The sequence below is a fragment of the Anolis carolinensis genome, chromosome 1, assembly GCF_035594765.1.
Source record: "Anolis carolinensis isolate JA03-04 chromosome 1, rAnoCar3.1.pri, whole genome shotgun sequence".
In the NCBI taxonomy this organism is placed as follows: Eukaryota; Metazoa; Chordata; class Lepidosauria; order Squamata; family Dactyloidae; genus Anolis; species Anolis carolinensis.
Genome location: NC_085841.1, coordinates 168,346,692 through 168,374,422, shown reverse-complemented (window position 1 = coordinate 168,374,422; position 27,731 = coordinate 168,346,692). Strand labels below are relative to the sequence as shown.

General features: G+C 39.0%; 1 protein-coding gene across 5 annotated transcripts in view; it reads right to left on the bottom strand.

The window, feature by feature from the left end:
* macrod2 (mono-ADP ribosylhydrolase 2) overlaps positions 1-27,731 on the bottom strand; it is a 1,355,048-nt gene that overhangs the window by 23,221 nt on the left and 1,304,096 nt on the right. For 4 of the 5 annotated variants that reach the window (XM_062969120.1, XM_062969122.1, XM_062969121.1 and 1 more), the window contains 2 exons: positions 2,954-3,037; positions 610-1,392 (listed from right to left, as the gene is read on the bottom strand). In XM_062969120.1, coding sequence (XP_062825190.1) covers positions 1,277-1,392; positions 2,954-3,037 — 200 coding nt within the window. In that variant the 3' untranslated portion in view covers positions 610-1,276. Of the gene's footprint in view, positions 1-609; positions 1,393-2,953; positions 3,038-27,731 lie in introns of those variants that run through there. The other variant, XM_062969119.1, reaches the window with a different exon arrangement.

Below are 27,731 nucleotides of genomic sequence, written 5' to 3'. Positions count from 1 at the left end.
TTCCAGAGCTCATTGAGGAAAACGGGTGCCATTTTTGGCAGGTCAAATATATCCATCTAACATTTGAGGCACCAAAATGTGTGCTGGCCAGCGTAATGGATTTGAAATTGTATTGTTGTAATGCCACTTCTCCCCAATTTCAAACAATGGCAAAGAAAACAAGTGGGTTCTGTATGCATTGAGATCCCTAAAGTCCAGACCATCTTGATTGGTGACAGAAGTCTAATAATCTATTCCTGACTGCTGTCAGTGAAAAAATGGCTCTCCATATGCTTCAATCAAATATTGGAAGGCTGTTATTTATTTATTTATTTGCAGCATTTATATTCCTCCCTTCTCACCCCGAAGGGGACTCAGGGTGGATCACATTACACATATAGGCAAACATTCAATGCCTTTTAACATAGAACAAAGACAAACAAACATAGGCTCCGAGCGGGCCTCGAACTCATGACCTCCTGGTCAGAGTGATTCATTGCAGTGATTCATTGCAGCTGCTCTCCAGCCTGCGCCACAGCCCGAGCCCGAGTGTTAGATATCACTGCCTTTGTTTGAGACAAAATATAGTCCTTTAGGTTGTCATTTTCCTCTCCTGTATGATTTTAAACATCTTTGCTTGAGGTAAACCTGAATTGTGTTTTTTTGGGCATTTTAGTTGGTCCATTATATGTATCACTGTTTTGTAGATTTGGGATTTTGTTTTTTTCCTCTGCTTGACCAACCCCTGAATCCTTTTGTTGAGACAGTGAATTCCAACAAAATTTCTTTCAATCCTTGGCTGAAACACATGGAGAACTCTTTTTTTCACTGACAACAGATAGGAATAGACTATTAGACCAGTCTTGTTCCAGTGTACTTTTTATAAGCTTGGGTACTACCTTTGTCACACAGCAAAAAATCAATCCACCTACAATTACAAGTATTTATGATGCAAAGAGTGTATCACCACAAACCACAGACTAAACAACAGCCCAAAGGAGTTTGAAATGAGTTAACAAAATTGTGTCTCTCTGACAACAAGATATATATGGTTAGCAGAAAGATATATTAACATTCTCCCAATTCAAAGGAAGCTAATTTAAATCTTTATCTTTATTTAGCGCCAGATTTACTTTCAAGGCATACCAGAGAAAATGGGGAGAAAATAAAGAAAATGCATGAAGTACTTTTGTGTGCTTGTGTGTATGAACAAATTTTATTGTTATGGGCACAGATCAAGAGTGTACAACTTTAAAACAGCTTTTTTTAAAAAAAAGTCAACATAAATACCAAAAATTCACAAGATTAAAAGCAAAAAGTCCATCAGTAATAACAATGAGTAAGTTAAAACTTTATCCGCTAAAATCATCCACAAACTGCTTGACCTCAACATTTGCTGGGGATATGAGGGTCCTGTGAAAGTAGGAAAACCACAATAAAAAAACCTTTTTTTACAAAACCCGAGAGACCACCTGAATAGAAATTACTAGGTTCTCTGTGGGGCTCAAGGTCAACTTCTGCTATAGTCATACTGAAGGACTTATTTATTTATTTACTTTATTTCTACCCCACTCTTCTCACCCTGAGGGGACTCAGAGCAGCTTACAATTTTTGCCAAAAATTCAATGCCAGAGTTATACAATAAACACAATACATGATTAAAATCAATAAACATATAAATCAGAATTTAAACCAGTTGAAACATGTACCCAAATCACCAATCCTGAATCATCGTTCTGATTATTTCCTATGTTGGGTCTGTGAGGGTCTTTGCATTATAACTGCTACTCACTAAAGGCCTGCCTCCACAGCTAGGATTTCAGTTTTTTGTGAAAGATCAGGAGGGAGGAGGCTGATCTGATGTCACTGGGGAGGGAATTCCACAACCAAGAGGCCACCATCGAGAAGACGCTGTCTCTCATCCTCACCAATTGCGTCTGTGAAGGGGGTGGGACAGAGAGCAGGCCCCCCTGTAGATCTTAAAGTACAAACTGGCTCATAGAGGGAGATACGTTTGGACAGGTAAGCTAGGCCAGAGCCATTTAGGGTTTTATAGGCTAAAGCCAGAACTTTGAATTGTGCTCGGTAGCAGATTGTCAGCCAGTGGAGTTGATGTAACAGTGGGGTTGTGTGTTCCCTGTATGCCGCTTCAGTGAGCAACCTGGCTCCCACCCGTTGGACTGCTTGAAGCTTCAAAGGCAACATCACATAGTGTGTTGCAGTAGTCTATTTGAGATGTAACAAGAGCATGGACTACCATGGCCACGTCTGACTTCCCAAAGTACGGGTACAACTGGCGCACAAATTTTAATTGTGCAAAAGCTCCCCTGGCCACTTCTGAAACCTAGGGTTCCAGGCTCAATGATGAATCCAGGAGAACTCCCAAACTGTGAACCTGTGTCTTCAAGGGGAGTGTACCTCCATTCAGCACAGGCTGTAATCCTATACCCTGTTTGGCCTTTTGACTGACCAGGAGTACCTCTGTCTTGTCTCGATTCAATTTCAATTTGTTCACCCTCATCCAGACCATCACAGCTGCCAGGCACCAATTCAGGTCCTGGACAGCCTCCTTAGCAGCAGGTGGAAAGGAGGGATAGAGTTGGACATCATCTGCGTACAGATGAGATTCCTAAAAAGAACATTTTAATCAAGTCTGTGAATAATCAAATCTGTAAACAACAAACCCTTAAATGTGGATGGCTAACTATGTATTTTTCTTTTTCTCTCTCTCTCTCTTTCCCGATTATTTTCTCACTAGGGTGGCTTTCTTGCCATGAACACAATAACCACAATCCTGTGCATGATTGTGTATGCCTGCTACCCATTGAGAATAGAGTTGTATTACCCGTGGCAAAATAGCATTCTTTGTGGCTATTAGTGCTGCCAAATCCTTGCAAAAGAACACTGGACTATGGTGTAGTTTTCACTTATCTGACTGTTGACATTAGGACAAAAAAGCTCTGTGGAAGCTTACCATCATTACTGGAAATGTTTTCTGTATCACCTTCAGTTTGTTCTGCCTCTGTAGTCTGCTTTCCTTTCCCTTGGTCTGCTCCTTCTAAAATGATAAAGGGGAGACATGCACAGAGTTTGGTTAATGCACCATGGATGGGTTCTTAGTGTCTCTTATCTTCTTAGAGTCAGTTTTAGGAAAACGGCAGTCATTGAGGGAAAGGGTTGCCATGAAAGTGTATCGAGAGAGAGGCATGGTTTTTTTTACAACTTCAAAACTCTTCAACAATTTGTATTCCTTTGTAAGGGGATGGTTAAAGCTTAAACCTAAGCCTGCCTTTGTCCAGTTATTACTCCAGGATCTCTTCCTTGTAAAATACAGTTAGGGATGAGGACCTAATCACATTTTGACTTTCTTCTTGTGATCATAGTTAATATCGATGTTCTTGAAGAGTACGCACACTGAGCAGTCATACACAACTAGAATTTAAATATAGGGAAATGCATCCGATGGCAGGCACTCTGAGTTTTTATTTCTTGTGCTTCAGGGATTGCCAGGAAGCTCTGATTGAAACTCCCAAGAATGAAGGAATCGACACATTGAAAGAAAGGCACCCTATTTCCCTGTTTTGTACTCTGTTCTTTCAGATTGCTACCATTTAGGCAATTGTTAGCTAGTTTCTGTGATGCTACTTCCATATTTTGTGGCAAATATGAAACCCTGCAGGCAAGATATAGAAATCAAGCAATTGGTTGCTAAGCAATCGGCAGGATTTAGGGAGAGAGAGGGGAGCTGAGAGAGAGAGAGAGAGAGAGAGAGAGAGAGAGAGAGAGAGAGGAGTGGCTGCATAGAATGAACATTTCAAAATGTATCGCTTCACACACAAATTATTCATCTTTCTATAGGTGGGTCAGAAAACGCCACGGAAAGTCACCCAGCTTCTGGCACCAAGCTAGCTCAGGAGATGCTCAGGGAGGCTGGCAGAGGAGAGGTGAGGCGTGAGGAAAAAAACTTCCACTCTTAGATAACGTTTTAAAAAAAAAAAGGAACACACAATCTTCCCACCAAGGATGTCCAGCAGGCCAATTTTGTTTGCATAACAACCATATATAGTACAGAAGGAGGTCCAGTGAGCTTCAGGATGTATAGCTTGAACATCTCATATCCAGAATTTCAAAATCTGAAATACCTGAACAGGCAGTCCCTAAGTTATGAAGAAGATACGTTCTATATATTTGTTCTTAATTAGAATTTGTATGTAAGTTGGAACAGGTATACTATTAAAACCAAAAAGTTAAAACAACTCAATCTTAAAACCAATTAATTAAAATGCAAAGGCATATTCCAAGAGCCATTCTGGTCATAAATTGCACTATTCCACATTCACTTATTGCACTGAGAGATTGTGTCCAAAAGTTTGGTCCCACACCTGCCTTTTCAATTTATTTCTGAAGGTCAGGAGGGAGAGCGCTGATCTAAAATCATTGGATCCATAGTCCATAGTCAATGGGCCACCACTGAGAAGGCCCTGTCTCTCATCCCCATCAGTCGTGCCTGAGAAGGAGGTGGGACCGAGAGCAGGGCCTCCCCAGAAGATCTTAATCTCAGAGATAGTTCACAGAGGACAATGTGTTCAGACAGCATATAGCTTTGGATAGGGAATTTTTTACCCTGTGGTGTTTGTTTTGCTGTCTGTGCCCCTATTCAGAAAAGTTCATCTCACTTTCTGCCCCTGTAATGAAAAAAGTTGGTATGTTGTGGAACTAAGGATTGGTGATAAAGCTTCAGTGGAGACACCTTTTCCCCATGATAACTCTTTCAGAAATGAATTTCCCTTCTGAAGGGTAGATTTCTCTCACTTCCTGTTGTCTTTCCCCCTTTCTTAACTATGAGTCATTTGTAAATCAGATGTCTGTAACTCAGGGACTGCCTGTATTCCAAAATCCCAAATTAGCCACCTGGACGTCTGAGATAGTGACACCTTTGTGCTTTCATGTTTAATGTACCGAAACTTTGTTTCATGCACAAAAATTATTACAAATATTGTGTAGAAATGTACCTTCAGACTATGTGTATAATGTGTATATGAAGCAGAACTAAATTTCGTGTTAAGTCTAGAGTGCCATCGCCAAAATAGCAAATATATTATATGCAAACAAAGATATTCCAAAATCCACAAAAAATTATCCAAAATCCAAACCTCTTCTAATCCTAAGCATTTTGGATAAGGGATAATCAATTTATACTGTTGTGGTCCATCTACTACACCACACTTGTAGAGCTAGGTTTCAAATTAAGTCAATCTAATTACTGCTACTTTCCCCACAATTAGACTAGAATAAAAATGCAGAACAAAACAGCCCACCGAAAAGTCTTCAGTGACTAGGAAGGCATTGTCTATTTTAGTAGAAAACTCTGGTGAGTTTATTAAAATCCATCTCTCAGTAATTATCTATGTTAAATAGGCAAAACCTATATGCCAATTGTTTTATGTAACACTTTTGTAGTGTTTTACCTTGTTGCTCTTCTATACTGTTTTATATTGTTACTAGCTGTGCCCGGCCACGCGTTGCTGTGGCGTTGTCTGGTGGTGTTGGTGAGAAATTGTTGAGGTAGTGGTGGTATTGAATGTCTGTTGTATGGTTGTCTTTATGTTTAGTATGCACACTGAAGTGGATTATATGGCAGTGTGGAGTCAAGATGATCTAGTTCAAAGCAGGTAATATAAGATTCTAAATGGGTTATATAGCTGTTTGGAAGGGCCTTGAGTCTACACTGCCATACAATCCAGTTAAAATCTGATAATCTGTGGAAGAGGCCTAAGTGAGGCCTAACTGCCTGTCCCCTGGGCTGAGTAGGTTGCTAGGAGACCAAGTGGGTGGAGCTTAGCCTTCTAACTGGCAGCAATTGGATAAAAACTATTATTCCTCTCCCTGTAATTAGGACTTTATTTTTCTTTTCTTTTTGTTGTATCAACCTAGAGCCATGAATGATGGGTTGTGTTGTCAAATTTCGAGGTTGGGGGGCCTGTAGTTTTGTTGTTTTGTCCGCTGCCCTGATGCCATCACTCTTTTATATATATATAGATGCTTCTATGTTGTTTTATATTGCTGATTTTTTATACTGTTTTATATTGTTGCTCTTTTACATACGGTATTTATTTGTGTGAATGCAAATGACCTATGGTTTGGGCTTTACAAAACAAACCAACACACACTTTTACATATTAGCCCTCCCCCTTTGACATTTATCTGCCCCAACTATTCAACTACGTAAAAACGATATCCTTGTCAGTAAAGTCTTGAAATGACAACTTCGCAGGCATGTTAAAAATTTCAAGACTTCTCTTGAGACTTTTGGAGAGCAAAGAAGGCTTCCCTTGGCATTTGTGAGATACCAGTGGGCCTCAACTTTCCAAGCTCTTGATTCATCACTGTCGTTCACACTTGAAAGATAAAACGATGTCATTTCAGTGTTGAATCATCTGCATATTTTCTGAAAATGGTGCCAAGTCCCAAGGGCCACTGTGTACATTTAAAACCATCCACTGCATTTTACTGTTTTTTTTTTAAATTAAAGCTACTGGATTACTCAGATTAGTAAAACAAAACAAGACAATTAACTGGTCTTGACAATAGACTAAATGCTATGTTTCTTTATGCATTATTAAAGCCGAAGAAGGAATGCTTATAAGTATTTTACAAAAATAATCATCTGTCAAATATCAGATGTTCGCTACCAAGGCTCCTTCAATTATCTCGCATACTTGCTTTGGGTCTATATGATAAATAGCCACACCATATCTCTGCCCGCCTGACAGATGATGTCTCACAGATCTGTCATTGCTTTCTCTGAAACGCTGTCTGTTAACCAAGCAAACTTGGCATGATGTGACAGGCAGCTTCCCAATTTTGATAGTATCCAGGGATATTGAGGCATGTTGACATTGTCAGGCTGCAAAGAAGCTCAGGCGGAGATCTTAAATGCAGCTGCAAGATTGCCTATTAGCAAGTCAGCATGCCCAGCTTCTGTGAATTGAATAAAATGTTCTTCCCCTTCAAACATTTGACATGTCAGAGATGGGCAAAGGCAGCAGGTTTAGGGACCAACTATCTGTTAGGATGCATGCAGGGATTAGAGATCTTGATTTATATCAAGAGTCTGGAGGAAAAAAAAAAGAGTTTTATTGTAGGAATGCCGTTCAAAGACAGAATAGCAATTCTAGGTGCTGCTCAAACCTAGCTACATCATGGAAGGTCAGGAGAGGAGTCGTGGAGAGAAGAGGAGGTAGATAAATATCCCCAAGAATATCAGTTTACATCGCAGAGGGGTCAGGATAGGCAGACATAGAGAGAGGGCACTTGAAGTCACTCCAACCATCTAATCCTATGATTACTGCCCACTGCAAGGCATTCTTCAATCTTCAGTGCTAAGCATTGCTGGATTTCCTACACTATCTGTCTTTGGCACTCTTCAGGGAGCTGCATATATTGCCAAAAATGCAAATAAATGAAGAAAAACAGGATCGGCTGGGAACATACTTGCACTTTCTGAAAATAAATGAGTATTTTAGGAATGTTCACACTTTGGAAATCTATAACGTATTTAAGTATGAAGGGACTATCAAAAGGCAGTTTTGTTCATGAAAACAATGGTTTGGAAAGTATAAAAGGATTGAGGGCCATAGGATCAGCCTTTACACTTTGACCTCTACTGCTATATGTGAACTAAATTAGGCTAAGACATTGTGTAGAACTCGTGTTCTATGGGAGAGATGGTGGGTTAAAAATGAAGATGATGATGATAATAATGATGATGATGATAATGATTATTATTTTGTTATTGTTGTTAGTCATAGAGAGTATCTTCACTGTAGAATTAATGCAGTTTCACAACATTCTAGCTGCCATGACTCAATGCTATGGAATTAAGAGGTTTGTAGGTTGGTGAGGAGTCATCACTCTTTGGAAGACAACATTAAAGATCTTGTAAAACTATAGCTCTTATAAGGAACCTACATCTGGGAAAGGGGGCTCATGCCATAGTATACTTTCCCCATTGATCCAGTGTAACAATTAGGATCCAGCATCTTTACCACAGCTCACAATTTTCCCGATTTTTTGCCCTTCCAAACAGCAGATAGGGAGAATGAGGTGCTCCAAAAAAGAGACCCCATTTCTGACAACCTGCTAATTTTTATCTAGGAGAGAAGGCATGTATGCAGATATGCTTCCCCACATTCCTCCAGCACTTCACAGCTTTCACAACTTATGACTCCTGGGAGAGCAGCTATACATGTCTCTAAATAACCCTTTCCTCCCTTCATTTGGGCTTCCAGAAAGGTAGTGTATTTTGACATAAGATACATAGTTGAAAAATGCTGAGAATGGGTATACTATAGCTTCTATTCATGTAGCTAAAACTTCAGCTTCTTTCTGCACAGCAGTGAGAAAAGAGATTTCTGTGGCTCTGTGTTGGGGTGACAAAGACTTTGTTGTTTAATATGTTGTCGAAGGCTTTCATGGCCAGAATCACCAGGTTGTTGTGCGTTTTTGGGCAGTATGGCTATGTTCCAGTAGCATTCTTTCCTGATGTTTCGCCTGCATCTGTGGCAAGCATCCTCAGAGGTTTGTTCAGAGGTCTGTTGGAAATGAGGTAAGTGGAGTGCATATATATCTGTGGACTGTCCAGGATGGGGGAAAGAATCCTTGTCTATTTGAAGCAAGTGTAAATGTTGCAATTGGCAAGCTTGATTAGCATTGAGTAGCCTGTCAGCTCCACAGCTTGCCACAGATGCAGGCAAAACATCAGGAAAGAATGCTACTGGAACATGGCCATACAGCCTGAAAAACTCATAGTAACTCTTTTTTGTTTCTTTCTTGTTTGCCTCTGATGCCCAATGAAGTCCTTGTGGGATGTGCTGGACTCTTTATTCATTTAAGGTATTTTTATCCCGTCTTTCTCTGCAAACAGACTCAAGGCAGTTTACAACATATAAACACACAATATTTTGGAAAGGTATGACCTTTTAGAGATCTTAACATTTTGGAAAGCCAGAATCTCCATAACTCTCCCATAAAACATCTTGTTTCTATATCATGCTCTCAAGAGACAAAAATAAAGTAGACTTTGTTAAAAGTAACATATCCTGTTTACTCACAACCTTCATGTATTCGGCATCGGCATACAGGTACATAACTTGTCAATCCAGTTACAAATAGGTTTGAAGCAGTTTCTCTGTGTAGATAACACAGGGCATCTTTCTTATAATCAAGAGCAACATGAGTTTGCTCTTAACAGTCCATGACGTCTCTCTGTGTCTGTGCTCTAATGAAGTCTGAGGTCTAAAGCATCCCATGGCTAAACACATTTATGTGTCCTAAAATGGAGTCTGAGCTCAGAGTAGTCCCAGATCTGATCGTGTGGTCTGCAGCCCCTCCCGCAACCTAAAGAAACAGAGTAAAGGGAAAGCCCGGTGGCGCAGTGGGTTAAACTATTTTGCTGGCAGGAATGCTGACTTGAAGGTTGGGTTGCTGACCTGAAGGTTACCGGTTCGAATTCAACCTGGGGAGAGTGCAAATGAGCTTCCTCTGTCAGCTCCAGCTCCATGTGGGAACATGAGAGAACCCTCCCACAAGGATGGTAAAAACATCAAAACATCCAGGCATCCCCTGGGCAACGTCCTTGCAGATGGCCAGTTCTCTCACACTAGAAGCAACTTGCAGTTTCTCAAGTTGCTCCTGACACAGAAAAAAAAACAATACATTAATAAAGCAGAATCATATACAAACAATTTATTTGTGGAGGCTTGAAGAAGGTTGCTATTTCCAACACAATACAAAGTAAAAACAGAATTAAAATCAAATATTCTATAAAACCAATCTTTGTATTTTTTTTACCACGGCTTCTCTTTCTCTACACAACATTTGTGCAATGAACTACATTCTGCAAATGCAAGAAGAGCCTAGGGTGGCAGGTCTCCAATTCTTTCCTGTTTGCACCATTCTCTGTGATTGACCAAAATACTAAAAAGCTGTGCCAAAGCCACAGAAAGGGAATGCCAAAAATGGTTAGTTTGCATTGTTATTTGTAACAGGCATCACTAAGAAATGCAATTTAGGACAGCTACATTTACATTGGGAATGACGAGACACTATTATGAGAAGTAGTGTGGGGACTTGGGAATTCTCAGAAGAAGAAGTTAAAAGGTAAATTCCAAGTTAAATTATGCTCCCTCGTGCTGCTGTGGGCAGCAAGTAAAGGATGCTCAATCCATTAGATCAGCAGGTTTTCCATAACATTGAAGCTCTGTTTATATCAATCTTCATTTTGTTCAGGCTACCTTGTGAGCATGTGCCTGTGTTCAGAGGGGGGAAATCGCAGCATTCATTATGCTGGCATGCCTGAGAACCAGATATTATCCCAAAGTACTTTTGTCCTGCTGTGCAATAAAACCGTGAGCCACAAAGAAATGAGCCCATTTCCCATAAACAGCAGTATTGGATCAAAACAAGTAGTGCTTTTGCAGGTATTTCATTCAAAAGCTGCTCCTCCACCCACGGCCCACACTCCCACCTGCCACCTTTCAATCTTGATTGCTTCTGCTTGGAACACAAATAAGATGCACATCTCTGGGCCTCCCTAGTAGGAGATGAGAGATACCAGAACACAGATCGGAAGATACCGCTTTCAATTACCATTTTGAATTGGATTACTGCCAGGCGTGATTATCATAAAACTTCATAGGAGGGTGATATTTCAATAGACTCACTACTCAAAGCAGAGCCAGGGAATGTATGGAGAAGGAGGATAATACACAAAATTGCCTCCAGATAGAGTTTGCAATAAAACATGCAAAGTTTTCCCAAGAAGCTAAGACAGCTATATCTTATTTTTTGAAAAGACATTTAAATATCTTCCAAACACATTTTCATACAAATAGTACATATTGAAAATTCAATACATAATAATATTAAATTCTTTTTAAAAATGAAATAAATTAGATACATTAGATTTTATTTGAGTCTTTTATTCCAGGAAACTACAAAAATATTTAAATTGTCTGTAAGCAGGTCTTTAATTCTCTCCCCTCTTCTCTGAATTTTTATTAATAGCTAATATTACATAATCTCTTGTTTTTCTGTGTCATGGAAATGTACCATATGCATACATTCTATACAATAAACATTCAGAAATTAAAATCTTGAATACAAAGCTCTAACATTATTCTTCCAGCACATTTTGAAATTTGTTATTGTATTTACATTTGAAACTGTGCAGTAAATACTTCAGTAGACTAATTATATGCCCTTGATATATTAAAAACAAATGCATGCTTAAGTGTTTTATATGTTATTAAGGTCAATAAATGAGTGTGAGCACTTCCTTACTGAATAAAATTAGGATGGATGATGCAGATATGACATTTGTTGCTAATGAAAGAAAATCTTCAGTTATGCTTTACTTAATCAACTAATATATATATTTAAAAACAAAAACATTACAATATTAATTGGTTCTTGTGCACTCTAACTGATTATAATAAGTAGGCACCAGAAAATCTCAATGGAACACTTTTGCAGAGAGCTTAGGGTGACTACAGGAGAAATAGCTGTTATAAGCTATGCTCGATAAATATGACTTGCAAGAAAGCTTTTAAGCTGGAAGATTACTCTTGTCATAGTCCGAACAACAAAGAGGCCATGCAGGGCAAATCATCTCCTGGATCCTTGGCCATAATTTTAAGAGTACAAACTCAAAGTTTCCTTCAAAATCCTCTCACTTCTGCTGACAAGGAAATGGTTTCATTGTTGCATTAAAAAAGCAACCACTGCTCACCAATCTTATTTAATTCTAATAAATAGGAGATCTTGCCAAACTGACTAAGTCTGGAATTCTGTATTTGTCTGTACTTGATCATCTTTATCCCTTACCCATTGTTTTCACCACAGGGCCATCTAATAGTCATTAAGAGACGGTACCAGAAGGTGACAAGCAAAAGTCACATTCTCATCTGCACAAAGATCATCTATCAGAAGGTTGATCATAGGAGGGTCATAGGCAAGGGAACACATTGACACATTGGCAAGGAGGCTCTATGGGGACACTGGTAATAGGGGGTCCATGGGCAAGCTCTGTACTCATCAGTTTAAGCACATTGTGTCTTTTCTTTTCAACTCCCCATATTAAGGGTATGTTTTGCCCCACCAAGAGGTGTTCTCTTCACTCTAGATGACAGCCCCCAAGCTAGGAACAAATTAAATATACACAGAGAGGCTCCACAGATTTGAGAAATTCCAGAGACTCCAAAGAGATCTTTCACAATTTCAGAGACCCCAGTGTTGTTCAACATAATATATTAGTGCCTTGGAAGAAGGTTTAGAGGGAAAATTTATCAAATTTGCAGATGACACAAAATTGGGAGGGATAGATAATCCTCCAGAGGACTGAATCAGAAGCCAAAATGACCTTACCAGATTTGCTGGGCTGGGCCAAAGCTAATAAGATGAATTTCAACTGAGAGAAATTACGGTACTACACTTCGGCAATAAAAATGAAACACACAGATATGGGATGGGTGACACCAGGCTTGAAAACACGTGAAAAGGATCTAGGAGTCTTAGTAGTCCACAAACTGAACATGAGTCAACAATGTAATGTGGCAGCTAAAAAACCCCAATGCGATTCTAGATTGCCTCAATAGGAATTGACAATCTGGAACGTGTACTGAGAAGGATTATCAAAATAATCAAAGATTTGTAAACCTAGCCCTATGAAGAATGACTGAGGGAGCTGGCAATAATTAGCTTGGAGAAAAGAAGGCTGAGAGGGGACATTATAGCGATGCTGAAATATTTGAAAGGATGTCACATTGAGGAAAGGGTACCCTTGCTTTCTGTGGTTTTGGAGACTAAGACGCGAAGCAAAGGATTCAAATTGCAGGGAAAACAAGAGCTGTTTGGCAATAGTATATTTTAGGCTTGCCTCACATGGTGTTGAAGTCTCCTTCACTGGAGGTTTTTAAGCAGAGGCTGAATGACTATCTGTCGGGGGTGCTTTGATTGTTAAAACTGCAATACTTTATTATTCTTTTTCCATCTAAAAAGGCATTTCTCCTCCTCCTCTGATATCTACTCTGCATTTGGAACTACTGACATGTGCAATCAGGCAAAAAACTATGTTTAGTATCATCATAGTCTATCACTCGTAGCCAAGTATAATTGCCTTTCAAGTGTAGGGTCTTGATGGTGGGTCTGTAGGTAGAGATCTATTATTGACCTGCGTATTCTTTTGCAGTGAGGACATCAATGTCCAGTTGGAAGGTGGTCCTGAAAAGGGTTGCCTTAGTGCACCTTCCTCTTGACACCTTTCTCCCTTTCTCCCTCCATTTGTGCCTTGTCAAAATCCACAGCACTCTTGATAACACCTGACCTCCAGTTAGAAAGCTCAAGGGCCAGGGCATCCCAGTTCTGTATTTACAGATGGAAATCATGAATGCAAATTGTTGTTTATTTCTAAGTCAAAATTTAATTAGTAGCTTTGAGACCTTTTCTGGATAGTCTGTTAATTTGTCTAAAGGTGTACCTGTTGGGACTAACACTCCATCTGGGTTGTTCACCAACTGACAATTTCATTGATATGCAGATGCTTATTAGATAATGGATTCATGGAAGATTGTTTAAATATTTTAGGCTTTCTCTGATATTTCAGATATCTTGTTCAAATTTTGTTTTGTTCTGTTACATAGCCAACACATCAACCTCTCAATGCATTTCCTGGATTTCGTGATACTGATTCTGCTACCATGGGGGAGGAGAAAAGGCTAATGGACTGAAATTTAACTTTTTGTGTTTTTTTAAACTTGGATCTCAAGGGAAGTTAATTTTCTGTTGATAGTAGAATTGAAATTTTATTGCTCTTTGACCATGGTCCCCATGTAGCCAAGGGGTCTGCATCCAAATGCCTCCATGACAACTGATTTAGGATAAAAACAACACTTGAAACAGGATGTAAGTTAGAGACTCTGTCATTATCACTTTTCTTCTCCTTTATGATTTTAAACAACTTCTACCTGATGAAGATATCAGTGGAACTTTGAACACTTGGATGACGTATTTTGTGCATATTGGTTGGACAAAAATTTGTGGATTTCAGATATGTCTGGAGTTTGATAGGTGGACAAATTTAGGGAAAGGGTTATATGCTTATTGCTTTATTGCGGGGATAGAAAGTAATGTGCAATCTTCTAAGCAGAGATACAAACACCAAAACAAATGTTATAGAGGTATTAAATCTTCCTTAAGCTATCCAAGTATGTGTGTGTGTGTGTGTGTTACACTTAAAAGACACCCATTTCAACTTACATAAAAATTCAACTTAAGAACAAAACTGGTTCTTTGTAACCAGGGACTGGCTGTATATTATATGTTCCTCATGTTTACTCTCTGAAAATCACTACTACATTTAGGAAATGTATATGGAGGGTCACTACAATACTATTTCCATTCAGAAGGATGAAACATTTGAAGGTAGATTTAACTTTCCTGGATTGAGATTGTATCATATCTACTGGCACACAGAAATAATAATACTGCCTAATCCCAACATTTTTCCTTGAATAATTTTAGAGTCAAATGAACTGGAGCCCTTTCTTGGATAGACTGCCATAGGTACTGTTATTTAAGAAGAAAACACATGAATATAGATGTACGTTCAAATATCTGATGTTCATTATCTGATGTGGATGTAGGGGGGAACCTGATTCTATTGGGCCATTAAAAGTTACAGCAATTGAGAATGGATCCCATCCCATCATTGTGATCACTAGAAAATTGAATGCTTTAACTCCACAGGTCAGCGGCTCAAAACTTTATTTGCTGTGGATAGCCATTTTTCTTCTTCCTGTTGATATACAAAACTGTGACTTCACTGCTACCCTGTTTCCCTGAAAATAAGACATTCCCTGAAAATAAGACCTAGTAGAGGTTTTGCTGAATTGCTAAATATAAGGCCTCTCCCGAAAGTAAGACCTAGCAAAGTTTTTGTTTGGAAGCATGCCCGCCAAACAGAACATCAGAGCATGCAGGATCGGTAAATGTACATACCATAGATTGTTGTACATGGAAATAATGGTGGTAACAAGACATTTTTGATAAGATTCACAGTTTGCCTGGTTATGCTGGTTTGTGATGATAGCTACTGTACAGTATAGAATAAATGTTCATTTTTTTTGTTCAACAATAAATGTGAATTCTTCTTCATGGAAAAATAAGACATCCCCTGAAAATAAGACCTAGCACATCTTCGGGAACACTGTCTTATTTTCAGGGAAACACGGTAATAAGGCAGAGCCACTGAACAGAAAGTCCTGCTGCTTCTCACACAAAAAACCAACTTTGTGTGAGAAATAAATGATAAAGTCATCCTAACCCCCAGCTGCAGTGTCTTGTCTTCTCGCCAATAATAGTTTCTATTCTCTTGCAATGTTAGGCAGGCAGAACTGAAGGATATATTTTCAGTCATGTCACTAGTGGATGCTTGATAATATTAATGTCAAACCTACACATACATTGTTTGCTGCAGATTTTTTGAGCAAACTGAAACTGCATGATGACTCAGTTTTGGAAGTTCTCTTTGTGATACTGGTTAGCCTCACAGATACATTCCCAAAAGGATATCAGCAGCCTATATATCTACTTCCTGTACAGCCTTCTTTTAGATGGTACTATGAAGTCCAGGGCAACACAGCACCTTCCTTCCCTAGGATGAATGAGCAAATAGTTTCTTCTTATTAGTATTCTTTTTAGCCCATGAAACATCTTCTGGGGGAGGGGGATGGGGGTGGGAAGATGGGCATATATTTTGTGTATGGCTACTTAATGTAGCTTCATTATCGACAAACATGTCAGTATGTTAATTGGGAATATTTTACCTCAACCAGAAACCTGACATTTTGGTAGAGCAGGATGAAAAAGAAAAGCATATGATGAAGATTTGAAAGGAATTTGAGCTTGCTGTGACATAAGCTTCTATATCTCTGGAGCAGCTAAGTGCTGGCTTTTGGAGCCAAGCATAGTTTGCCAAGAGCAGAGACATTCAAAAAGGTAAAGTTTTCCCCTTGACATTAAGTCTAGTCGTGTCCAACTCTGGGGGTTGGTGCTCATCTCCATTTCTAAGCCGAAGAGCCGGCGTTTTCTGTAGATACCTCCTGAAGTGGTCCCTATTGATCTACTCACATTTGCATGTTTTTGAACTGCTAGGTTGGCAGTAGCTGGGGCTAACAGCAGGAGCTCACCCCATTTGCGGATTCCAACTGCCGACCTTCCGATTAGCAAGCTCTGCAGCTTTGCAGTTTAACCCACTGAGCCACTGTGCATAAAGCATAAAGCATAAATATTAAATGTCATAAAGCAGACCTTTAATATTAATAGGATGTTAAGTCTCTTGGAGTTGGATATGTCTTTTAGGAAGTTTGGCTTATTCACTATGGAGGATCACAGAAGTTAGAACTGCATATCAATAGATAACTAGACTTGAAAAAAACTGTTCGATTTGGGTAGCGAATGACAGTCATTGTTGACATTACGTCTATCATCACTCATTTGTCTGTGATGTGGATATGGCAGAATGGCATGGGAAACATAACTATGGAACTTACTTTAAAGAATGAACAGACAAGAAAGGTCGAGGTGAGTGCCCATTGTGCTAATATTCTAGCAGATCCAAGTGCTTCACTTATTCCTGCTGTACTGGAAGTTTTTAACTATATTTTCAGAAAAATAGAAACCAGACAATGTAATGTGTGTTTGTTATAAAGCATTATATGGTGTTAATGAAATTATAAGGGCCCCGCCACATTTATTGGGGTTAGAGACTCAGGACTCCCACAAAAATGGGAAAGCCATGTTTTTTGCTTGTTTTAACCTCTCTATGAATGTCTATCACAATGACAACACAATGCTATGTCAAAAATGACATTTGATTGACAGAGATTTGAGATATCAAAGCTAAGATGGTTTCCCATTGGTTGATTTGTACAAGACAATTTCACTCAGAAATTGCAGTCAGTTCTACAGTTGGCCCTCCACGTTTGTAGATTTCACTTCTGCAAGTTTGATTGTTCATGGATTTGATTAATATGTGCTCTCTAGAACTCTCTAGGTCCTCAAGTGTGACTCTGTGGTCAATCTCTGCCAGAAGATGATCACATAGCATTGTGTTGTCAATGTGATAGACATTCATAGAGAAGTTAAAACAAGCAAAAAGACATGGATTCCCCCCCACCTGCCAGTTAGAAGGGTAAGCCCCGCCTCCTTTAGGCTTCGCTCACTTTGTGTCCTAGCAACCACCTCAGCCACAATGGCTGCGGGTTCACTTAGGCCTCGTACACACTGCCTATAAAATACAGATTATCTGATTTGAACTGGATTATATGGCAGTGTAGATTCAAGGCCTTTCCACACAGCGATATAACCCAGAATGCCAAGGCATATAATCCACAGTATCTGCTTTGAACTGGATTATCTTGCGTCCATACTGCCATATAATCCAGTTCAATGTGGATTTTTTTTTCAGTTGAGTAGAAGGGGCCTCATATAATCCAGTTCAAAGCAAATAATATAAGATTATAAATATAATATATAGAAATTACTGTCGTATAATAAAACAGAACAATATAATATCCAAAATCAGGACAGTAAATAAAGAACAACACTCTGAAAACAGGGGAATTCCAGACAGTAAACAATCAGGGCCAGCTAACAGCTCCCAACAAAGAATTCCCCGAGGGATGAAGCTGAGGAGGGAGAAAAGTAGTGTGTATTATCAGAGTTATTATTAGTACTATCATTATTAATACAGTAGAGTCTCACTTATCCAAGCTAAACGGGCCGGCAGAAGCTTGGATAAGCGAATATCTTGGATAATAAGGAGGGATCAAGGAAAAGCCTATTAAACATTAAATTAGGTTATGATTTTACAAATTAAGCACCAAAAACATCATATTATACAACAAATTTGACAGAAAAAGTAGTTCAATACGCAGTAATGTTATGTTGTAATTACTGTATTTACGAATTTAGCACCAAAATATCACAATATATTGAAAACATTGACTACAAAAATGGCTTGGATAATCCAGAAGCTTGGATAAGTGAGGCTTGGATAAGTGAGACTCTACTGTATTATTATTATTGTGTTACTATGAACCATGAAAATGAACACAGTCTGGTTCCAAGTATTTAAAAACTCTAAAATCAGAACCGTAAATAAAGATCAACACTTTGAAAACAGGGGAATTCTATACATGAAACAATCAGGGCCAGCTAACACCTCCCAACAAAAGATTCCCCCAGGGAGGAAGCAGCCAGGCTTTGAGCCTGAAAGGCCATTACATGCGAATCATTCTGGCTAATTGCAGCATTCATACTTGTCTTCAACACACAAAAAAGGAACACCCAGAAATATTTTATATTCACAAGCTTTAGGAAATAACATATACTAACTACCACCAGTCCTCAATACTTTATTTCCCATACCACCACATTTTGCCACAGCAACGTGTGGCCAGGCACAGCTAGTCTAACATAAAATTCATACTGTTGCCTGGAGTGGATTTGCGAACTTAACATGGGAGCACAAGTTGCTCCAGATTGGGTTTTTTTAAAACTGAATTTTAAAAATGAATATAATAAAAAGAAAGAATAAAATTGAGAGACAAAAGAAGAAAAGAAAAGTGAAGAACAGGGTACAAAGATGGGCATGGTATGTACATTAAGCTGACCATATTTTCCAAAATACATTTTCTTGCAGTTGGCACCTATAGAATACATCTTCATATAGAGCTGAAGCACTAACATTTTTGGCTACTTTCTGCTCAACTAACATTGAAGCCATCAGCCACATTGCTCCAATAAAGGATAATATTGGGTTTTATTCTTTCTTTCTGTATGATAAAGTAATAAGAGAGTACTTGTGCTTTTTTTCTTACCCCCTTCACACAAAAGCAACCAGCACAAGACAAGTGCTTTTGTAGTCCCTAAAGCTCTTCTGAAGCAATTTGTCCTTTTGTAGAAACAACAGCAATAAAAATGTATACTAAACAGACACTTTTCTTATTTCCCCCCTCCCCCAATGCCTTTGAATGGCACAAAGATGCATAATGCAAGTTCTTTTGTTCTTTTTCTCTTTCAAGATGTGAGCATATGTGAGATCTTTCATCAGAGAAATATCAAGTGAGTAACTAAGAGACGGTATTTGGAAACTTCAATTGCTACAATAAACTCATGGGGAACATTCTTCTTTTCTGCAATATGCAAATAGCAATAGTGTGGGTAGTTTTCTTATTAGCCTACTTTCAGAGATATTTAAAATCCTGCTAGTCCATTTCACTGGCACAATTATGCTAGTTTAGGCCGTAGGTTACTAAGTTTAGGCAGTAGGTTACTAAGAGCTGGGGGATTACCATATATACTCGAGTATAAGCCCACCCAAATATAAGCCGAGACACCTAATTTTACCACAAAAAAACCTGGGAAAACATTGACTCCAGTATAAGCCGAGGGTGGTAAATTTCAGAAATAAAAATAGATACCAATAAAATTACATTCATTGAGGCATCAGTAGGTTAAATGTCTCTGAATATTTACATAAAGCTCAAATTTAAGATAAGACTGTCCAACTCTGATCAAATCATTATTCTCATCTTCTTCAATGTAAATGTGCTTATGTATCCTTTTAATAATAATAGAGTAAAATAATACATGTAATAATAATTATTATTATTTTACACACCCCGGTGGCAGAGTGTGTAAAAGCACTGAGCTGCAGACCGAAAGGTCCCACGTTCAAGCCCCGGGAGCGGCGTGAGCGGCCGCTGTTAGCTCCAGCTCCTGCCAACCTAGCAGTTCGAAAACATGCCAATGTGAGTAGATCAATAGGTACCGCTCCAGCGGGAAGGTAAAGGCGCTCCATGCAGTCATGCCGGCCACATGATCTTGGAGGTGTCTACGGACAATGGCGGCTCTTCGGCTTAGAAATGGAGATGAGCACCAACCCCCAGAGTCAGACATGACTGGACTTAACGTCAGGGGAAACCTTTACCTTTACCTAATAATAATAATAGTAATACAGGAAAATAATACATGTAATAATAAATAGAGTAAAATAATAAATGCAATAATAATAATAATAATAATAATAATAATAATAATAATAATAAATCAGAGTGAAATAATAAATGTATTAATAATAATAAAAATAGGGTAAAATAAATGTAATAGTAGCAACAATAATAGAGAAAAATAATATATGTAATAATACCAATAATAATAGAGAAAAATAATAAATGTACCATATATTCTCGAGTATAAGCTGACCCAAATATAAGCCAACCAGGACCCTCACCCTAGTATAAGCCGAGGGGGGCTTTTTCAGTCTTAAAAAAATGGCTGAAAAACTAGGCTTATACTTGAGTATATACAGTATGTCCACCTTCCCTCAGATCACTGTATCACCCTGAAAAAAGTTTTATAGCCACTAACCAAAATGAACTGGCCCATGTTCTCTGACCACTCCAGTCTTTCACCGCCAGTGGGAAAAGCTAAGCTAGCAAGGAAACCTCCAGACAGCAAAAACTTTGCATTACATCCAGACTACACAACATATGATTTGTGGTTCACACTAATTTTTGTGACTCTGGCTGGTTGTGAAAGTTACATACAAGGAGGTCCAGTTTGGATATATCATATATACTTGTGTATACATCAACCTCATGTACAATTACAGGGTTAAATTTTTGGTTTTTGATAAGATGCGTGGATTGGTTAAGAGTTGTTCCGTGAAGATGGGAAAGTACCAGCACTCTTCAGGGAGCCAGCCACCCCTTGCCACTGTTTCCCCCATGCAGACATTTTTAAAAGACAGAACCAATGCTGTAATGTAGAAAGTAGATGTTCCTTTGAGGTTCTCCTAGGACAGACTAAGACCTTGCTTTTCCACTCTACTCATATAAGGAGACTAGCTGTGCCCGGCCACGCGTTGCTGTGGTGAAGTATGGTGGTATGGGAAATAAAGTATTGAGGAATTGTATATTGTATATTGATAATCTTATATTATCTGCTTAGAGCTGGATTATATGAGGCCCCTTCTTCAAAGCTGTATAAAATGCACACTGAAATGGATTATATGGTAGTGTGGAGTCAAGATAATCCAGTGCAAAGCAGATAATATAAGATTATAAATGGGTTATATAGCTGAGTGGAAGGGCCTTGAGTCTACACTGCCATATAATCCAGTGCAAATTAGATAATCTGTGGAAGAAGCCTAAATGAGGCCTAAATCTGCCTGTCCCCTAACTGAACCCTGGCTGTCCCTTGGCTGAGTTGGTTGCTAGGAGACCAAGTGGGTAGAGATTAGCCCTCTAAACTGGCAGCAATTGGATAAAAACAATTATTGCTCTCCCTCTAATTAGGACTTTATTTTTCTTTTCTTTTTGTTGTATCAACCTAGAGGCATGGATGATGGGTTGTGTTGTCTAATTTCGAGGTTGGGGGGCCTGTAGTTTTATTGTTTTGTGGGTCGCCGTGATGCCATCACTCATTTATATATATAGATGCTTTCCCCCTCCACTACTGCGAACTATCTGTGCTCGTTCTGGGTTTCTCTCAAGAACAATTGGTAGAATCAATAATTAAGCAACAGTGACAAGTGTGTAACTCTTGGTTACATATCTACAGCTGCCAGAGAGGATTACAGCCACATATTTTTCATTTTAATCACAATCCTAAGTATAATACTTGGGGGAAGACCAGGACAAGTTGAGCTGTCAAATAATAATGGTCTCAATACATAAAAAGACATACATTTTCCAATGGCAATCTATTGTGTGGTTGAGATGCAGGACTCTGGAGAAAGGTTAGCTGAAAGGTTAGTCTACTGACTTGGATGCTTATTACCGAAGCCCATTTTTACTCCTTTTTTTCTTTTTTCTTTTTTAAAAAATATTTTTTTATTAAAGAGAATATTTTCCATAGATGTAGTATATAAACAACATAGTCATTTTTTTCAATAAAAACATAAACAACATTTTTTAATGAAAACTTTAATGAAAATGGGAAACAACAAGACAAGATGTTGTTCATTAATGGTATTTCCACACAGTGAAATCTCTTTGAATCTCAGCCTCAATAATTGCCACAACTATGCCATTTTGAAGGCAGCATCTGGGAAATTATACAGTTTCTTTCTCGAGTATATTCAGCTAGGTGTAGGTCTGCAATCCAATTCTGTAAATCTAAAGAGGGGAGAAGTAATATGTTTCCAGGGAGTGTGGCAGTCTTAAGGTAGGCTATAAATAACTAAGTGACCTTTCAGGCGTAGTGAATTTTGTTAAAATATTGGAAAAGAGAAGGCAGTGTGAAGCATCCTCCTACCCTCCACCCCCACCAGATCATCACAAGTAACTCTTGGAAACTGATACATAAACTCTCTCCCATTTAAAGCGTGTATCACCAGAGAGAATTTTGAGAACCTATTTCTATAAAAGGCTAATTCACTGCATAATAACTAAGGAGGTACAGCATCATCATTCTGTTTTAAGCCTCCAACTCGGCAAGATTCACACAGTCTTTGCTGCGTAAAACATTTTCATGTTGCAAAAGTGGAGATTGATGTTGCTGAATAAAGAGAATTTGGTAAGGGCAGTTTCTCGTTTCCCTTTCCTTGCTACACGACTGAAAAACAATTAATTTAAAACAGAAATCATCCCTGTGTATTATTATGAGATTTCATTTCTCTCTTAACCAAGCTCATGTTTGACAAGAAAGGATCCTCCCACCACTTAATATTTTAAAAAAATCTGAAGGAAAAGATGTACTAATGCACTGTAGTTAAATGAAACAAAACTTATGTTAAATCAGTATGCTTAAAACCTAGGTAGCAGGGCCGTAGCCAGAAAAAAATTTCGGGAGGGGTTTTGAAAATTTCGGGGGGGGGGGTTAACCCCTAGCACACGCCCCTCCCCGCTACAAACCTGTCAATATCTGCTTGAGATAGTGCCTGGAGGGACTCTTAATGTTTTGTGTCTCATAGACTTAGCATGGGGATTTGGTTAACCAGTTAAAATTCATGAGTAAACCAGGTTTTTGAACCCCTAAAACCACCCCCTCGCTACAGGCCTGCTAGGTAGCCAAAGTTATTGCAGAACTGAATGTTTTGTCACAAAAAGCTAAATACATGTGGAAATGTTAAGTAGGGTGGCCGTGTGGCCTATTAGATAAAGGACAGTCCTTTATTTGAAGAGTCATCAAATGATGTTTGAGGATGTCCACAATTGGAATGGCTGTTCCTTTCATGTCTTTTTCTATGAGAAAGGCCCATAAGAAGGAAAGACAGCGCCCCTTGAGCTTCCGTATCTACTTCACTTATTACCTCATCACAAAGGGCTAAATTTGGCAGCATGCACCAGTTTAGCCCATAGCTTGCTACAGCTCATTCCCATCACAACAAACCATAGTCACACTTCTGTTCATGCGATTTTTTTTTGCCACAATATGAATATGTTTATAGCTAGGAGAAGAATTGTACTCGAAACATCTTTGGTAACTGCTCATAACTGGACTATAGCAAATCTATGTATGACAATTTCCTAATCTCTCCAAAGACCTTGTTTTGAATCCTATATGTTGCCTGGAAATGGTATTCCAACTACTAGGCTATACACTCCCTCCCCTATATCAAGCCATTTATCCATAGCGTAGTTTGGAAACCCAGTTTTTCATAACCTCAGGCAAAAGCATTTTCTGGGCCAAAATAATATTACTCATTATCCACTAACATCTGACAATAGTGGCATTTTTCTTTACTTGTCCTGTTTCAGATGGCTTTATTAACATTTCCTGAAGCTGCTGACTAATAAATAAAAGGAAGAAGAAAAACACATAATCCTGGAAATGTGCCACCTTTTTCAATAGCAGACTTTGTGTTGACAGATCTTTGTGAATGAAGTCTGTTTAATTCTTCAGCCCCCAGGACAGCAATTGCTTAGCAAGACTTTGGCATGAGGAAGCTAGGAAGTAGCATGTGATCTTTTATTAGAGCGTCTTTCTTCTGTTTAACATTGTGGTTTCAAGTGTTCCTTCACCCATTGCTCAGTGATTGAAGTGGCCACATTTACAAACCAGCTATGGTAATTTAACCACTGCCACCAGCAAATCAATATCCCAGTCTGCAAATAGCTGTGGACACCTGACACTGCTTGGCATGTTCCATTTATGAGCTTGAGGGCATCTTATTTATGTTATATAATACTTAATGCATTCAAGTCTTCCAGTTTGTCAGCACTTTGTTTGCCTTTGTTTTTGCTGTCCATGCAAAACTCTGTGCCCATTTAGGCAAGGAAGCCTTGTCAAATTCTTGGTGGGCAGGATGTGTATTGCAGCCCACTGAGTGCTGAACAGGCTCTTGCCTTTATGAGTCACTTGCAAGGAATATTAAATTTGATCACATGTATGTATACGTGTGCATGTGCAGCAGTGTGTAACACATAAGAATGAAAGAGAATTGTTATACGAAAGGGGTTTTGCTTCCACATTCCACTTGGCTGCTCTGAATCAAAGAATGTTGTGGTGTACATGAGAGCAATTATTTATGTATATATGTGTATGTGTATGAGAGAGAGATTTTCCTGATTCATCTTGAAAGTACTGAAGACACCCAAACTACAATGGATGTTTTCAAAATCTGTGGGTGCTGATCTCTCTCTCTATATGTGTGTGTGTGTGTGTGTGTGTCTGTCTGTCTGTCTAAGATCATAAGCTGTTGAAATAGAGCTATGTGGTACAACAAAATTGCATTAGTGAACTGCAACCCTGTTCAACTGAATGTAAAAAAGCAGATAAAGTAGAGTCTCACTTATCCAACACTCACTTATCCAACGTTCTGGATTATCCAATGCATTTTTGTAATCAATGTTTTCAATAATCGTGATATTTTGATGCTAAATTTGTAAATACAGTAATTACTACATAGCATTACTGCATATTGAACTACTTTTTCTGTCAAATTTGTTGTATAACATGATGTTTGGGTACTTAATTTGTAAAAGCATAACCTAATTTGATGTTTAATAGGTTTTTCCTTAATCCCTCCTTATTATCCAACATATTCGCTTATCCAACATTCTACTGGCCCTTTTATGTTGGATAAGTGAGACTCTACTGTACATACAAAACTTTGTGCACAGTGAGAAATATGATGTATAATAATGTGAAATTTGTATGTGCATCTATATGCAACTGTGTACAATTGCAATGGACCATATGCACACCCCCTCTTGCACAATCTTGAAGTGGCCATTCTGCACCAGACAAAAATGTCCTACCATATGTATGAGGCAACTTGCTCAATCAAAAGATCAATAGCTTTCTGATGCTGTTTGCGCTAGTGCATGTACATGTCTGCCTTTCAAAAGTTTGAAGGTAAAATCAAGAAATAGGAATGTTTGAGGAATTTGGTTCTTGAGAAGTGTGGTGTGATGTGACCTTATCTGCATTTCCCATAGCAATGCGCAGATGGGAACATAATTATCCACTGGAGTTTGCTCTTCCAAAATGATCAGCTGCTGCTCTCAGCTTGAAAATGCATCAAACAGCGTTTAAACATTGTTTGAGAGGAAATGCATTTTATTGCTTAGATGTGTTTAGGAAATACATGTTAAAATATGCATTTCAATCTGAATCCTTATATAGAAAGGGAATGGAATGTATGAATACGTCAACAAGGCTTGTGCACTTCGGTTAAACCTCGATCCGTTTCTGCTGGCCAGATACCAGTAGACTCCATATCAATTTTTACATGACTCCCAAAAATGAGTGGGTAGCCAGATAGCCGTTTTCGGGCTGTAGCCGAAAAATGCAGCTAAATCCGGCCCATTTGTGGCAATGAGGAACTTATGAGGCTCCCCTTTCCATTCCTGGCATCCTTTCCTTTTTTCCTTCAATGTCGGCAACGGGGTTAAGAAAGCACCCTACCTGGCCCATAATGGTGGGGGGGGGGCGAACTGCCCACAGGCTCCCCTTCCATATCTTTCATTAAGACCTGGACTGAAAGAATCAGTTAAGATAGCACTCTTTCTGTGATCCTTTCCCTTCTGTCTGTAGAGAAGACTGGGTTTAATGCTTTGTTAAAGCTGTTTCTTTCTATTCTAGAGGAGAAAAGCTGCAGGCACATGTTATCTCTCCCTGCACACAACTTTCCAAGGCATTTAAGGAGGCTTCCCACTTCCTAGGGAAGAAATGGTAATCAACCTGGAACTATCTCCATGGGCTTTCTTTAAAAAGCCCTCTTTTTTCTCTGCTGCAGGCCCTCTGAAGTGGGCATGCTTCAAGTCCAGGGAGGCCCTGCTCTCAGTCCCACCTGCCTTGCAGGCATGACTGGTCGAAATGAGATACAGGGTGTTTTCAGTGGTGGCCTCTCGGCTATGGAACTCCCTCCCCACTGACATCAGATCAGCCCCTGCCCCTTTGAGACTTTAGAAGAAAAATAAAAACTTGGCTGTGGGATCAAGTGAATAGGGCAGTGCAATGACAGATCTGGAAAATATGGAATTGAGTATGGAAAGACCTGGACTATGACTATGGATGGCATGATTTTAATGTAATGTAATGTTTTTAAATGCTTAATATGTCTGTTTTTGATCTTATTTAATTTTAATGTCTGTATTATATGTTTTAAGGCAGGGGTCCCCAAACTAAGGCCCAGGGGCCGGATGCGGCCCATCGAAGCCATTTATCTGGCCCCCACGGCACAAAGGCATAAGGGAGTTGGGCTAAATAACCCAGGGGGTCTCTTCTTCTCTTACAACCATTATTATTATTATTATTATTATTATTATTATTATTATTATTATTATTATTATTATTAACATTAAGGCTGGGTGGTCATCTGTCAGGGGTGCTTTGCTTGTGCTTTAGGTGCACAGAGGCAGAAGGGGGTTGGACTCTGGCCCAAGAGGTCTCTTCCAACCCTCTTTATTATTATTATTATTATTATTATTATTATTATTATTATTATTATTATTATTATATATTATGACACAGCAAACAAGATAGACATGCTGGATCTCATATCACAAAATCACAAGTCGAACACTTCCCAAGTGTCCAGGACTGTGTGATGTATTTTCGGATGATGCATGCAGATCCCAGCAGGGTGGCCTTTTGCAGCTGGCAGATCGTAATTTTGTCAATGTCTATTGTTTCCAAGTGCCGGCTGAGATCTTTTGGCACGGCACCCAGTGTGCCCATCACCACTGGGACCACCTGCACTGGTTTCTGCCAGAGTCTTTGAAGTTCAATCTTGAGATCCTGATAGCGGCTGAGTTTTTCCTGTTGTTTTTCGTCAATGCGACTGTCACCTGGGATGGCGACATCAATGATCCAAACCTTTTTCTTTTCCACAACTGTGATGTCTGGTGTGTTGTGTTCCAGAACTTTGTCAGTCTGGATTCGAAAGTCCCACAGTATTTTTGCGTGCTCATTTTCCAATACTTTTGCAGGTTTGTGATCCCACCAGTTCTTTGCTGCTGGGAAGCGGTACTTGAGGCATAAGTTCCAATGGATCATTTGGGCCACATAGTTGTGCCTCTGTTTGTAGTCTGTCTGTGCAATTTTCTTACAGCAGCTGAGGATATGATCAATGGTTTCGTCGGTTTCCTTGCACAGTCTGCATTTTGGGTCATCAGCTGATTTTTCGATCTTGGCCTTAATTGCATTTGTTCTGATGGCTTGCTCCTGGGCTGCAA